Genomic DNA, 16,599 nt, shown 5'->3' on the forward strand with positions numbered 1-16,599 from the left:
GTTCTTCGGGATATGAAGTTGGTTTGTCACGTAATCAAATCCTTTGAAGCCCGAAGGGCTTCTGAGTAGATTTGATCACGTACCAACCAACTTCATATCCCGGTGAACTTTTTAACATTGCTGTTTATTATTACTTACATGTGTTATTTCCAGCGCTTGCACGGAATATTACATAGTGACGGCTACTTTTTACATGTATATTAAAAAATATGATTCAGCAAAAGTTTTAAAAAGTACTTTAAGAATGATTATGTGTAATGCAGTACAATAGCATTATTTCCAGTATTTCATTTTTTTTTAAATGTGTGTCATTGAAGAGAAATGTTGTGACAAGTAGATGTTGTCCCTCTCTACTTTTTATATGTATTTTGTTGAATCAAAATGTACAAAAGTAGTTTATAATTTTATTAACACAAGCAATATACATGTGGTTCGCACTTTTATTTACAAATGGAATTAACAATTTTAGGCATCTTATTCGTTTAAATAATTTTATATTTCAAACTCTATATTCAACAAATTCTACTTACAAACAGGAATCGATTGAGGCTTGGAGTTATCCATTGAAAGCGATATCTTTATTAGTTTGCTTTACTTAAAGTGTTTCAACTTTTTGTACTAGACCTTGTATCTATACATTTGTAAACAATTTTGATTTGTACCTCCTGTACCACTGGTGTGTTTCGAGAAATAATATAAACAAAAATTTGCTTAATAAGTTCGTGAACGCATGTAGTTTCATTCTAAATATCGACGCCATTTTCGATAAAGTATTATAATATTTCTATATAAACTATAATAATGTACACATGCATGTTAAAAAATTCTTTGTTTAGAGTTATCATTATACATGTATATACATTGCCTCCAAAGGCCACACGGCCAAGAATGACCGATACAGACGTTGAGTTATTTCTAAGTAAAGGATATAAGCCGAAAACTGTCCATTCTGTGAGAGAAAGAACTGACCGAGGCCCGTAGGACAGTAGTACAGAATGGACAGTTTGAAGCTAATATCCAACATAAAACATTACCATCTTTGTTTTAAGAATGGACGGTATCAGTAATTTCATATTTGAACAATAAAGCTAGTCTTGGATAGAACTTTCTGTTGTTCACTTAATGGACAGTTTCAGGTATGTGCAAGGGGTTTATAAAGCTGTGCTGTGAAAATTTCATATTCATTCACTTTTCTACTAAGCAACACCGTCTCATTATGGGGAAAGCATTTTTTAAAACAATATATAAGGATGTAAACGAGATACTGCATATATTGACACTGTTCTAAGTGATATTCTTGGTATGGAGGGTGGGAACGCTGTGCCAAATTTTGATATGAATGATTAAGCCAACCAAGCATAGAATACATTGATCGACTCAGATGCAGAAGTTTTTCCAGGGGTGTGGAGGAGGTTGACGGTCAATGTTTAGTTTTATGAACTTTTTCAGAGAGAGAGTAGTCTGGATGATCGAGACTTTTAGATATGAGAAGAATATGATTTTCATTCATAACGTCATAGTCCTTGTTTTACCTGAGAGTAATTTGTCGTATTCACCATTTGGCCAGAGGGTGCAACCGCACACTCCATAAGGAAATCGTCTCTGTCACTTGTAGATAGGTGATCTCGAAATATTACCCTATTGTGTTTTCTTTTTACCTCCGTCATTTGTAATTCTATGAGGCCGCACTGTTCCAAGCCGTCAGCCGACTTCGCTTTCGCTTCGTTTTAATAGACATGTTCTTGCCGTAAAATTTTTAAATATCATCAGATTCTGCTCGTTTAAAATGGCTTCAAATGACGTATTAAAATGACGACATTTTAGCTACAGATTAGTATTATCGAAGATTATTATGAGCGTACATGTTGAAAAAAACATCCCAGTACATATTCATTTCAAAGAACTCAATTACATGCACGGTGTTTAGACGATTCTTACACTGTGGGCAGTGCGCTGTGTTATTCCCGCTACCCTTTGATACAGTAAAAATGAAGTTATATTTTAAAAGAAAAATTCAAATTAATACAGTTTAATTCAGAAGTTTATGACAAGCATTTAGATATGAAATATGTAAATATTTGAACCGAATTGACACAAAAAAACTGCGATTGTCCAGGATCTTTTTTAGACAACCATCGTATATAGTATTTTTAAAACACCCCACCAAAATTAATCTTTCTATATCAATACTTTTTTGTCACGTGGTAAAGATCCCTGCCAATCCGTTTTAAATCTGCATTTATGAACATAAAAAAAGTATTTTTATCAGCATAAGCATCATATTTCATTTGTAAAAAAAATCTTAATACCGGTGCTGTACATGAACGCTGCTTCAAGTAAAAAAATAATTTCTCGTTCTTCACATTTTGAACAAGAAAGCAATGCTTAACAGATTTTATTTGATTTTTTCCCACTGTTTGAATAAACTTTTTCGGGAACGTATATCCAATCGAACATAAGTTTGAAGTTATGAATGTTGTTTTCATCGATTTTAGCATACTCTGGGATTAAGATGGTCTCCTTTTCCTTGCAATAAATTATTTTTTTTGCAATATTGTTCCTTTTAACACTTGAACAATGATTTCATGTCCGTATTGAAGTGCAATATCTTCAGCAGTTCCTTTTATTGTACGTATATTAATATTGGCTCCGTTTTCGAGCAAAGTTCGTACAGTTTCCTCATGTCCGTTCTGACAAGCTAAAACAAGAGGACTAAAACCCTCAAGTGTGCATAAATTGATATCTGCGCCGTTGCTCAGTAGACGCTGTACAATTTTATTATATCCTTTCTGGCAAGCTATTAAAAGAGGACTGGCTCCACCTTTGTCACAGATATTAATGTCTGCTCCGTTATCAAGTAAAAGTTGTACCAAGTTTTCGTTTCCATTTTGGCATGCTTTAAAGAGGGGACTGGTTTTGTCTTTTCTACCTAAATTCGCATCTGCTTTATTACTCAGCAAAAGTTTAACAGTGCTAATATGGCCATTTTCGCAAGCTACGTAGAGAGGACTAGCGCCATTAAACATGCACACGTTAACGACTGCTCCTTTGTCTATTAAAAGTTGTACAGAACTGTTATATCCTTTTTGACATGCAATAAATAGAGGACTGGCTCCAGAACTGGTACATAAATTAACCGCAGCACCGTGTTTTAGCAAAGTTCGTACATTTTCCTCATGTCCGTTCTGACAAGCTATTAAAAGAGGACTGGCCCCATCTTCGTCACAGATATTAATGTCTGCTCCGTTATCAAGTAAAAGTTGTAACAAATTTTTGTTTCCATTTTGGCATGCTATAAAGAGAGGACTGGTTTTGTCTTCTCTACATAAATTGACATCTGCTTCATTATTCAGTAAAAGTTCAACCGTGCTAATATGGTCATTTTGGCAAGCTACGTAGAGGGGACTAGCGCCATTTTTCTTGCATATGTTAACGGCTGCTCCTTTGTCTAATAAAAGTTGTACAGAACTATTAAATCCTTTTAGAGATGCTATAAATAGAGGACTTGCTCCAGAACTGGTACATAAATTAACATCAGCACCGTGTTCTAGCAAAGTTCGTACAGTTTCCTCATGTCCGTACTCACAAGCTAAAACAAGAGGACTAAAACCTTCTAATGTACATAAATCGATATTTACGCCGTTGGTCAGTAGAAGCTGTACAATTTTATTATATCCTTTCTGGCAAGCTATTAAAAGAGGACTGAATCCATCTTCGTCAAAAATATTCATGTCTGCTCCGTTAACAAGTAAAAGTTGTACCAAATTTTCGTTTCCATTTTGGCATGCTATAAAGAGAGGACTGGTTTTGTCTTTTCTACCTAAATTCACATCTGCTTTATTACTCAGTAAAAGTTTAACCGTGCTAATATGGTCATTTTTGCAAGCTACGTAGAGGGGACTATCGCCATTTTTCTTGCACATATTAACGACTGCTCCTTTTTCTATTAAAAGTTGTACAGAACTGTTAAATCCTATTTGACATGCTATAAATAGAGGACTTGCTCCAGAACTGGTATATAAATTAACATCAGCACCGTGTTCTAGCAAAGTCCGTACAATTTCCTCATGTCCGTTCTTACAAGCTATAATGAGAGGACTAAAACCCAAAGTACATAAATAGATATTTGCGCCGTTGGTCAGTAGAAGCTGTACAATTTTATTATATCCTTTCTGGCAAGCTATTAAAAGAGGACTGGCTCCATGTTCGTCACAGATATTAATGTCTGCTCCGTTATCAAGTAAAAGTTGTAGCAAGCTTTCGTTTCCATTTTGGCATGCTATAAAGAGAGGACTGGTTTTGTCTCTTTTACACAAATTAACATTTGCTCCATTACTCAGTAAAAGTTTAACCGTGCTAATATTGTCATTTTTGCAAGCTATGTAAAGGGGACTATCGCCATTTTTCTTGCACATGTTAACGGCTGCACCTTTGCTTATCAAAATTTGTACAGCATTGTTATATCCTTTTTGACATGCTATGAATAATGGGCTACCTCCAGAACTGGTACGTAAATTAAGGTCAGCACCGTGGTCAACTAAAGTTTGTACAGTGCTGTCATGTCCGTTTTGGCAAGCAATGTAAAGAGGACTAACTTCGTCCTCGGCGGTCCTTGAATTAATATCACCTCCCTTTTCTAGTATAAGTTGCACAATGTCGTTGTGTCTTTCTTGACATGCTTTCAAAACGGGACTTTCCCCATTCCTGGTACAATGGTTTATGTATGCTCCATTGCTAAGTAAAATTTCCACCATACTGGTATGACCGTTTTGACAAGCTAAAAAGAGAGAACTAACACCGTCTCCCGCACATAAGTTGACGTCTGCTGCGTAATCTATTAATATTTGAACAGTTTGATCTCGTCGTATTGAAGTGTCCATATTATATTTATTGTTTTGAGGATCGGTATCGTATCGACTTGCAGCAATCATTAAGGGAGTCCAGCTTTTTTCATCTTTCGTTTCCATATTCACATCAGCACCTAAATGAATCAACTCTTGCAGAATGTCAAAATTATAAAATAAGGCTGTAATGTGAATGGGGAATAGACCCCCAAACGTTTCTTTCAACGAATCTTTGATGGATTCATCCGAAAACATTTCTAAGAAGCCTTTCGAGCCATTACAACAAACTGCAGATATCAAATATTTTCCGATCGAGTCAGTTTTTGATTGGTATAGATTTTTTAAACAATAGAATGACAATTCAGAATGACAAAATGCCACCAGTGCACAGAGAGGCGAAAATTCATTTTCCAAAGCCACGAAGGCAAGTTTCAACATCGTATCATCTGTAATCGGCCAATACTGTTTATGATCGTCATACATACTCTTTTTGGTTTGAAGTAACTCTTGTAGCTTCTTTGGGTGTCTTTCAAATTTTTTTTGTAGTACTTCTATTAATCTTTTATCCCTTAAAGCAGGATGAAGTATAACTTCTATATAACATTCTTCGAAAAGGGCCTTAAAAAACCTCTCTCCAAGTATGTCTATATTCCTTATATCACTTAAATATATGGTAAACGGTCGATTCTGTTCAATCCCATTGTCTAAGGTTACACGTCTAAGAAGGAACCTGATATCGGCATATTGTATCAATTCTGCTGGATGATCCTTTCTAAAAATAAAACTTGTCATCTCCATTACGAAATCGTGATAAAATTCATAAGCGTCGCCAATTTTTTTGACAAAAAATCCCTTCAGAAGGTCAAGATTGTCACCAATATCATAAGGTGAGGTATCATGCGGCAATCCACAAATTGTCAATGCACGTTTAAATTTGTAACATGAGCGTTTATTCCTCACTGCATCATCACAGCAGAAGTTATTATTAAAAAGAACAAGAAGAACAAGGGCGCAGTACTTCCCTCTGTCCTCCTTTCTATAACATCTTATTTGCTCTTCAACGACCTTTACGGGCTCTTTAAAAAATCTATATCCGTCACTTTGATATTTTATGTCAGAAGAAAAAAGTTTACACAATAACGGAAAATACATTTCAGTATTTAGAATTTCAGTAAAATCCTCCTCAGATATTTTGTCATTTGACATATATTTGTTCCAAATGCTTCGTTTTTCTTCATTGGTTAATTTATACCTGCCATCTTCGATGTCTACAATATTTGCGTTTTCCTGTAAAACTCCTTTCACTTTATCATCAAAAAGAATATAATTCCTACAGGAAATAAGCATTTTTCCCTTTTTTAAAAAGGTTGATATCGCTTGTTCAGGTTCTTCCCAAAAAAGATAGGATGACTTATCGAATGTATCTTTTCCAATAGGATCGTTAAGTACTAATATAGTTGAGTTCAAATAACATTCTGGTTCTAAAATGTATTTTATCATTTCCCTCACATCTTTAAATGATTTCACAATCCAGCCCTGATCCTTGTACTTGAGTGCAATATGTTGAATAATAGCAGATTTTCCGGATCCGGAGTGTCCTGTCACAACCACCAGATTTTGGTTTTCTAATTTGCTCTCGACTTTTTCACATGCTCTGGTTGAAATGAAGAAGGTGTCGTCCTCTCTCCATTGATCAAGAACTGCATTTTCAAAGCGTAATACTGAAAAAAATAACATGAGCTGCTATAATAACGCCTGTTTAATGTATATCTATACTACTATATTAAAATAATAGACTCAAATTTTTGGTCTTTAATACCGAGAAATCGGACGAATACTGTCTTTTGTTTTATATGTTTTAAACATCATTGATACTTGAAGATTACCAATTTGTTTTTATTTTTTCTCAGTTAAGCTTCGCTAATTAATAATCAACGAAATTCCTCAAAAAATCCCGGAAATCACCAGGATGTTTTGGATTTTACAATCTTGCGCTTGCGCAATACATTCACGCTAACGGGATCTTTAGTTTATGTTTCCACAATATCACGTCTGCATGAATAAACTCAGAAATGATAATACAAATACGGATAATTTTCATTGGACTTTTGCTATATATTCTGTTTATATATATTAATGATTTCTTATGAGAGAAAGTATAAAAAAATATACATTTCAACTAAGTATTTACTTTTGTCTTCGTGATGACAAAAAAATTTGATTACATTAAAAAAAAATACATTATATTTGTTAGGAGAGTGCACGCACGGGTCAAAGTCTAGTGTAAGTTAAACTCAGAACCTTAAAATAACTGTTAGGGAAATGTCTCTATTTTATCATCCAAGTTATAAACAAGTATTTGCTGTTTTGACCCTGTAAACAGTTTAAATTTAATTTTACTTTAAAGGGACCTAGACACGATTTGAAATAAAAAAAATTAATGTATAAAATGGTTAACTAGTGCATTTCCATTTAAATTTCCATGGGGAAAGGGTGGCGAGATCCGGGTGGTTTTTAAAATTGCCAACACAAACTATGCAAAACAGGTATCTATAGATATACCACATTTTTCTTTTATTGAACACAGATAGCCGTAATCAACGCCGCTCCAATAAATTGCTTTCATAAATTTCAATTAATATTTTTATTGAACCGGATTCAAAACTACGTGAATGTGTTCATCCGGTTATTTTATTAAAACTTTTTTTTTAAATGATTCAATAATTATATATATTTAAGGAATGAATTCAATATGTATTTGTGTTATACGATATAAAGTGCTTTGGGGCAGTTTACGCTTTATAAACCGCGAACCAGTTTATAATAAAGCGTAAACTAGATACTAATAAATGTACAGTTTATCATAAATGACGGTAATTTAATAAGTCACACCAAGGGTGTATCGTTTGTGCACACTATATGCATGTGCACATGCCACATGCAGTATTTACATCGGCAGAGCGGGTGCTAGCGAGCGCTTGCCAAAATTTGTGTTGCAGAGGCATGTTCAACAGAACGAGCACTCGCTCTGCTGAAAACGCCGCTGGTGTGGCTCACTGGAGGAGTGTGTTTTAACTGTTAAGTTAAACTGAATCTCCTGGTTATCTTATTCATTTTTTTATACTCGAAATGATGTTCAGCTATAACGTTTACTTTAAACTACTGTATTATTTCTATTTGTCAACGTGTTCAAATTGCATACTTTAAAGTTTGCAGCGTGTATTTGTCTTCAGTTAAAGTATAAGTAATAATGTTTACTTGGTACATGTTAATATGCATGGTTTCATTTTTAGCTCACCGAGACAAAGTCTGGGGTAGCTAATACTATACCATCGGCATCGGTGTTGGCGTCCGGACCTGCTAAAGGTCATGCATGTAAGATATTACCTGCCCTATCTGCTCTAAACTTGCATGGATCATTGTATCTTGACCTACTTATAGACTTGACAGTGAATGGGCCATGACTTTCAGATACTAGAGGTGGTTAAGGTTTTTGGAGCAGTGTAAGTTTTTACTGCAGGTGTCCTTTGATAGCAATTTCTAAGTTAATACTAGCCTTTACTTCACCAAACTTGCATGGATGGGGCATCTTATGATACTAATGCACTTGACAGGCTTGAATGCTGAATCTGAGCCATAGGTTTTGGATGCTGAATGAGGTTAATGTTTTTTTTTAATGCTGGTTAAAGTTTTTGAAGCAGGTGCCCTGTACTCTGATGATTATATCATAGTTATTACTGGCCCTAACTTCGCTAGACTTGAATGGATGGTGCGTCTTATGGTACTTACATGTATGCACTTGACAGGCTTGAATGCGGAATCTAAGACATATGTTTTGGATACCGGATGATATTAAGGTTTTTGAGCTGATCAAAGTTTTTAGTCATGGTGCCCTTTCAGTTTGATAGACAAATCTTCTAAGTTATTCAAGGTTCAATCTATATCAAATCAAAGTAGATGCATCATCTATTTTAATTTGATATAGATTGAACCTGGATACATCATCTTGTGATTCTGATGCACTACATGGGCAGGATGCTGAGTCAGAGCCATAGGTTTTGAATGCTTGAGGAGGTTTATTTTCTAATAGATAATCGTACTAGTTTAAACTTTCATGGTTTATTTAACAATAATATGAATAAATCTCAGAGGTAGTTTCAGATACAGAGCCTGATCTTCATTACCAAGGATGCTAAAAAATCCTATCTTACTCAAACTTGCTTGTTAGATGTGTTTTTTATTAAATGATATAGCATGGTTTTTATAATACATTTCATAATATAAATTTTATCATATTATAGACTTTAAAAGTATTAAATGATACAATTTCATATCATATATTGTTTTGCCTCGGAATAAAATGTCACGACGTCATTGGATGAATCGCGTCACGAGCTTGCCTTATAAATTTATTTACACGACAGGCGTCAAAATTTATACGGCAACATGGCGGACGTAACGTTATTTGAGCTGAATTTTTACACAAATGTTCAACCATACCTTTAATTTTTAAGCCCCAAAATATTAAGAGTGACCCCACCCCTCTTTGCCTGTGACGTAATCAAACGATTCTACATTGGCATCCAGATTTGCATAGACGACTGACAAGGAAGTTTAAAAAATAAAGAATTAAGCTATGAATTTAATTGTTATATATTATATAAATAGTGCCTGTTTGGGAGGGTAACAGTTGAAATTGACACCCCGAGAAAACCATTGTCAACCGACGCGAAGCGGAGGTTGACAATGGTTTTCGAGGGTTGTCAATTTCAACTGTTATCCTCCCAAACAGGCACTATTTATTTTGTTATACTGAATGTCTTTTTTAAAATTTTTAAGAAAATTTTACTGCTTTTATATAGGAATAACGTGAATTCTACAGCGAACCGTACGCGCATAATTTTCGCGCATGTAACATTTTTTAATGTTATCCGTTGCCAAGTGCGTTGCTAACGCTGAGGGTAATAGTAAATATTATTAACTGCGTCTTAACCAATCAGATTTCAGTATTTAACATGAAAGTATAACAATATATTTTGTTTGTTTACCTATCAAACTTTAGGTCCTCGACAGAACAAAACACTTATTAGGTTTGTTACTGACTGTTTACAGAATTTGTGGGGTCGGTAACCGACCCCATAAATTTTTGTAAACCTAATAAGTAATAATATAACATTGTTAAAACAATTATATGATACAATTTACTATTGTAAAAACTTTTTGTTTTTTATGATATGATAATTGACAATGTATCATATGATATTGTTATATAAACAATTGTATACGATATTGTATTATATTATATTGCATTATATGATATAATGTTGTAGCACATAAATATCACGTATTTCGCAATTCAGAATTGCTGCAGAATAATGAGTCTGTTTAGCTTTTTAAAAACATTAACATTAATGTTGGATTTTTTTTACTAATGTGAACTAATGATATGATACTTGGGTTTCAGAATATGTTTTTAAAATATCATTTGCCTATCAAATTACATTTTTATAAGCTTTTTAAAGCACACATTCTATACATTAATTTCTATTAAAAAATCACTAAAATCAGTTTTTCTCTCTTACGAAATGGTCAGTATATTAGCTTTTTTGTCAATTTATATCTTTATATAAAGTCTTCATAATACATAAAAATTAGAAATATTTCATTATTGGACGCATAAAAAAAAATCAAAATTAAAGAAAATTAGAGGAAATTCGGGCTAAGCAATATCAATTTTAATATAAATATTTATTCCAATTTAGTAGTATAGGCTGATAGACATTCTGATATTCTATCATTTCACTGAAGAATAGAATCTTCAAATCTTAAACAAATATCTACAGAACTGAAAAGAACTACACTTATTTTTATCATCCTTACGTTGAGGAAAAAGGTAGTGACCTCGACCTGACCTTTATGCGAAAACAAAAAGGTCAAATTTGATTAAACTGATAGAATCATTTGGTAATATGATCCGTTTGACTGTGTCAAAATTTCATGAATTTCTTATTATAAGAAGTATGTTTGATAACAAGAAGAATCCTTCCTTAAAGCTGTACTGTTTGTAATTTGCTTAAGCGTTTGGGACTTTTTTTACGACAGCCTTGAGATAGCACTTTTAATCATATTTTGTCGACAAAGAACTATATATGATATTAGTCAAATTTGGCCCCCATGATTCGCTATTTTTAAAGTGATTCAGGTACATTAATTTGTTGTGTTATTTTATAAAAGAGTTGACATAAAATATGTTTTTCACCTATTTATTTGATTTATATGCACTCACTGGCAGTATATGACGTCAGAAGTGACGCTATTTTCCTAATTCAATCAAAATCAGTCAAACATTGACATTTTCTTATCTTTTTTTGAATAAGAAATATAGAGCAACTCTTTGAACAAGAACAAACTTTTTGTCACTTATAAGTACTGGAGAGATACATCTTTGGTGAAAGAATTTTGTTTGTTCAAGCAGTCGCTCAATGATTCCTTAAAGAAAAACTGCTTCAAAACAAGCCGTTTTATGCTTAAAATGCGAAAATGGCGGGAAAAGGTAAACTTTATGATGCCATATTTTTAAATTGTGGGCACTGAAATCAAAATAAAAATTATGAAAAAACTTCAAATTTATATTTGTACAAATAAAACAAAGAATTACAGTAAATCGACAATGTTCATTTAAGGGGGCCATTTTAGGCTCAAACCATATATAGTCCTTTGTTGAAGGTTCTCTCCAGGTTTTTCCCAGTCGAGCTTTATGTGGTGATAGAGTTTTGTCGACGGTCGTGGAGAACTTCCCTAGGACTAACGTGTGGGCGAGTCGACTGAATCATGGTTTTTTGAAGACCGGATGTTCATAGACGTTGTGACATTTGGGCAGTACAATGGTCGGGGCAACAGCGTACATTACAAATGCAGAGCCACTTAGTTAGCACTGAGGATATCGAGGGTTACCGTGGGCGGATTTCACCTAGAATATCGATACCTGGACCTAGGCAGCATGAACTCTCTCTTATTTAAATTTATTTTGCATATATATACATATTTTTGTGTTATATAAAGTTTTAAAATTTAAAAGAAACCTGGTGTGTTTTACTGATTGAGCCAAATAATTTCGTTACAACCGGTAAATAATACAGTACCTTTTGCCTGTTTATTACCCGATCATTGTATAAAAATATCGATCAATGCATTTTTAAAGAGAAGGGAAATAAAACCACATTTTTTACAATATAAAAAGGTTTAAATTATCATAAGAAGTCAAGCTGTTTTGAAAATAAACTGCATAATTAAACTTAAATGCACGATTAAAGTGAGTGAAATCGTATTTACTGGAGGTTTACATGATGTAAAACTCTCTTGAATCAAAAACCAAAAAACATAATTATTTTTACGTCACACCATCTATTCCGGTTTATTTTACATATACAATGTACACAGTGATCTGAATAAAACACCGATTTATGCCTTTCTGTAACTCAGGTAATCTACTGAACAAAATTGATAATGTTTAGGTTCACACGTTCATCTAAAGAATAAATACATGTATGCATAAATATATGCATTTTTTTTTACAAAACTTACAGAAGTCATGTGCTATCATTCAAAGTTTTCACTCCAAGTAAACTGAAAAGTTTTTATTATTGTAATCGGCATGTTTAAGATACATTCTCTTGAGTAGAATAAACTATGTCGAAATAACGACGGCACACATTTTCTACGATAAGTACTTAGCATCTGTTGATAATGTTCACAAGTACGCAGAGATTCCTCCGACACTTAACTCCGCTTTAAGATTTCAAAAAACATGCTCTGTTTGACGATGGTATGAAATTTAGTTGAAAGTCAAAACTATGTAAAAGAACTTGCCATCAAGAGTAAATATCATGATTTGCTTATACTGAGCTAGGTTGTCATGTTCAGAATAGATGGTGTGACGTCATGGATTAAAGTTCAATGGCAGCGTCCATTATAGCGGCGAGAAACGTAAATTAAGCGATCGTTTTTCTTGATTTAATCAATGTTCCGGGGGGGTTTAATGAAATACAATTTACAGTTATAGTAGATGATAATTAATTGATTTATTTTAGAACATATTTTCATTTTCCTTCCCCTTTAAAACTTCAGTTTCATCTTCTTCCTAGCAGTTAATAGATTTGCTGATATATATACCGACTATACTTAACAGTTTTCAATCGTAACATTTTTTTCTGAAGGCCAAGTACGGTAATCATTCTAAATACATGCATGTAAATTGGTATAAATTATTACAAACAGAATGGACACGTAATATTATATAATAATAAATTGATGGATAAATGTCATTATAACTAGCATTTATAGCATAAAGGTGGCTTAAATATCCAGCTATGCAGTTTGTGGGTTTTTTTCAATTTTAAAGAATATATTAAGAAAACAATTAAGAAAAAAATCGGACACAGTATCTACGAAAATAAAAAAAAGTTTGGTTCAACATTTTAACATTGTGTCATTAAAGGGACATAGTCACGATTTAGGTCAAAATTTATTTTTAATATTTACAATGCTTTAGTAAGGCATTTTAAATAGGCAACCAAAATTTGAGTGTCATTTGTTGAATTATAAGCGAGTTACAGAGCTTACAATTCTTTGCTATGTAATCAAAGCTTTTGTTTATATTTGGAATGTGGAAGTGAAATTTCCAGTTTTAGACCTAAAATAAATGTGTTAACCGTTCGGAACTGTTAATTTATGCTTAGAATGAATAAGAAGATAGACAAATCAGCTTGAAAAAGATTTTTTTACTGGTAAATTTAACCTATGTACACAAAAACAGGGCACGAGCCTTGTTTACATGACAAAGAACTGTGAGCCCTGTATCTTGCTTACAACTCAATGACTGACTCTCATATTTCATTTGATCATGCATTCTTGAAGCATTGTAAATAATAAAACAGAAAAATAAAATTTGACCTAAATCGTGACCATGCCTCTTTAATGTGTAAAGTGCAGGATAGCATCTAGTTATGTCCTACGTGTATATCTAAGATGTAGTCTTATTGTAGTCTTATACTGTAGTGATTAATAGTTGCACATTTTCTCACAGCTTTTTAAGAGGTAAAATTTCATTGTGAGCGATGGCTGCGGAAGTAGTTTTCTATTAAAAACAAAAACTACCGAACAATTGGTGTCTTCTGCTCATTTTTATGTAAAATACAGCAAATGCACTTTTTGAGACGTCGTTAGAAAAATGCTGAGTTTAAGATTTGATGTTATCTTGTTTAAAGAAATGTTACATTTCAATTTGTTGTGAAATTTGAAACAATCGTTTTAAAACAGGGGAAAAAATGACTGATACTGTACATACATGTAGTTCTTAATATCACAATTCATCTATGTAACATAAGTACCATTTTCTGCTTTAGTTACAGTAATCGCACTTACCATATTTATACACATTTTACAGCTATTAACAATTCTACTGCAAAAAAAAATCTTATTTTTTCATACGAATTTTATTTAACAATATAAATCTGAACACAAGAACTTTAAAAAAATGCTTTACTTTGTTAAAATTTCTGTTTTATTTTAATTTGCCCTCAGAAGAAACATTCCCAATTTTTTTCTGAAATTAAATCCCCCCCCCCCCCCCCCCCCCCGCCAAACCGTCAATCCCAAAAACTTCCCCTCCCCTTATGAACCGATTTTATCTTCAGTTGATAAATCGCTTAAAAGTATGATTTGTCACGCTATGTACTACAATGTACTATGTACAACGTACACACTTTCGGGAAGCGCATTATTCCGTTAAAATTCCTGTAATTGGTTTTTTTAAATTTTAATAACATGGACTCTATAGTGATTCATGCGGGATATAAAAGTAGCGATCTGCATAAAAATACATAATCCGCGTTAACGGGATAAAAACTTTTTCTGCAATGATCTGCAAAAAAATAATTCATACAATGATCATTCTGATGAGTTAACCCACCATCTTAAACTCACCGAAACTAAACTTCACAATGCTTTACAGATATACGCGTACAGTAAATTCAAATGTTTTTGCCCTACGCGTACAGTATAAAAAATCATGGCTCATGACATTACGAGAAATATTTCTAGTTTTATTTGCAATGGCATCAAATGATAGATCAGTATTTCCCCTAGAGATTTATATTCTCAATTCAGTTGAAATGCTTGAATGTTGTACATAATAATCATTTCAATCCTAAAGTGTTACCCTGAATATTGATTATCAAAATGTTCACTTTAAAGTTATATTGGAAAAATAATATATACAACTTCTATACTTTTGCCGGTTTCTTACCGTAATTATTGAAATGTTTTTACATCCGCTGATTAATTATATAATAGTGTTGTGTTGTTATTATTATGCCGACTGTTGAATATACTGACATGCTTTGCTATAAGTAGCTGTGACGTTCGGGTGTTGACAAGTCCCTAGAAACAATTACCGGAAAAGCAAGTGTTTGTTTTGGGGGTTTTTTTTCAAATTGATCAATTGATTTGATTGTTTATTTAATCAACAAGTTGTTGTACAATAAAAAGTCAACAAAGGTTTATGTTCTTTTCAAGAAATGAGAGACGTTTGGCATTTCCGAGAAAACTCGAAATGTTTAGCAGACGAAATCTCATTGAATTTTTTTTCTTGTACATTCTTTATCAAGTGTCATTTAAAAAAGCGTTTTTGTGATTCTCATGTAGAATTTCTTTGATAAATGTTCAATCAATTTGTTCGAAAGTTTATAAGAAACTTTAACTTTACAATTACCGTCAATTATGAAGTGTTTTTTGGAAAAAAATAATTTTAATTGCTTGATGTCAGTCGTATATATCTACGTTTTATATATATAAATACAATTCGTATTATTATCGGCTAAATTAGTGTAGCGGTAACGCGTTGGCTTCAAGCTGGAATGATTTTAGCGTCGTGAGTTCGAATCCCGCTGTCGGCACTTCAAATGATTTTCGTTGAAAACATTTGCCGTGCTCTATTTCAGCATAGTATGCTTACGCTATATAAATCCTTTGATACTATGCGAAAGTAGATGAGTACTGAATATATAATGACAAACTGACAGAAGGCATAATAATTCATTTTATTTAGACTTCACTGACACTATCTTTAAATTTGGCGAACATTTCAACACGATGCGTTTATTCTGCAGCACACATATGTGCTCAGACGATAGAGTATAAGTAATTTGATTATTTTCCAACCTAGATCTCGTCAGAAATCGTTGGAAAAGTTAGAAAACTTGGTTAAAATATAGCGTGCATTGAATACCTCTTTTTAACATAATTAAAACAGGGGGTTTCAGTGATTATTTTTAATTCAATACACAGAAATACACTTAAGAATACCAATTTTCATCATTTTTGTCCTTAGGAACAAATATTAAAGAACTCCATTATTCGCAAACCGAGCCCCAGTGCGTGATAGGTGTGATAGTTTGTTTACTTTATATCATTTATTCTTTACGTTTTATCTTTTTTTCGTTTGTAAATATATTCCTCTGCTTTGAAGGATTTTAGTGTGTTATTGGAAAGTTGCCCGCTCGTTACTTAGATATTGATTTGAAGGAACACGGTGACTAAATAAAATGATTTACTTTTTTTTTTTAGAAGAAATATACGCTTGTTTCAATCATTATAAATTATCATTTTTTTCATTAGGTAGATAAATATGTGGAATCCGTGTCAAAATACGATATTTTGTAAATCATGGGTTTACGCGTCACAATGTCATTCTAGA

The 16,599-nt window shown here is 32.9% G+C and overlaps 1 protein-coding gene across 9 annotated transcripts in view; it reads right to left on the bottom strand.

Moving 5' to 3' along the window:
• Positions 1-16,599, bottom strand: part of LOC105333531 (serine/threonine-protein phosphatase 6 regulatory ankyrin repeat subunit B) — a 122,774-nt gene that overhangs the window by 63,437 nt on the left and 42,738 nt on the right. The window contains exon 7 of one of the 9 annotated variants that reach the window (XM_066068881.1): positions 1,960-6,565. The exons of 6 other annotated variants lie outside the window; for them this stretch is intronic. In XM_066068881.1, the coding sequence (XP_065924953.1) occupies positions 2,538-6,565 (4,028 nt within the window). In that variant the 3' untranslated portion in view covers positions 1,960-2,537. Of the gene's footprint in view, positions 1-1,959; positions 6,566-16,599 lie in introns of those variants that run through there. 2 more of the 9 variants (XM_066068893.1, XM_066068887.1) reach the window with 2 other exon arrangements.

This window comes from Magallana gigas, chromosome 1 (genome assembly GCF_963853765.1).
Source record: "Magallana gigas chromosome 1, xbMagGiga1.1, whole genome shotgun sequence".
In the NCBI taxonomy this organism is placed as follows: Eukaryota; Metazoa; Mollusca; class Bivalvia; order Ostreida; family Ostreidae; genus Magallana; species Magallana gigas.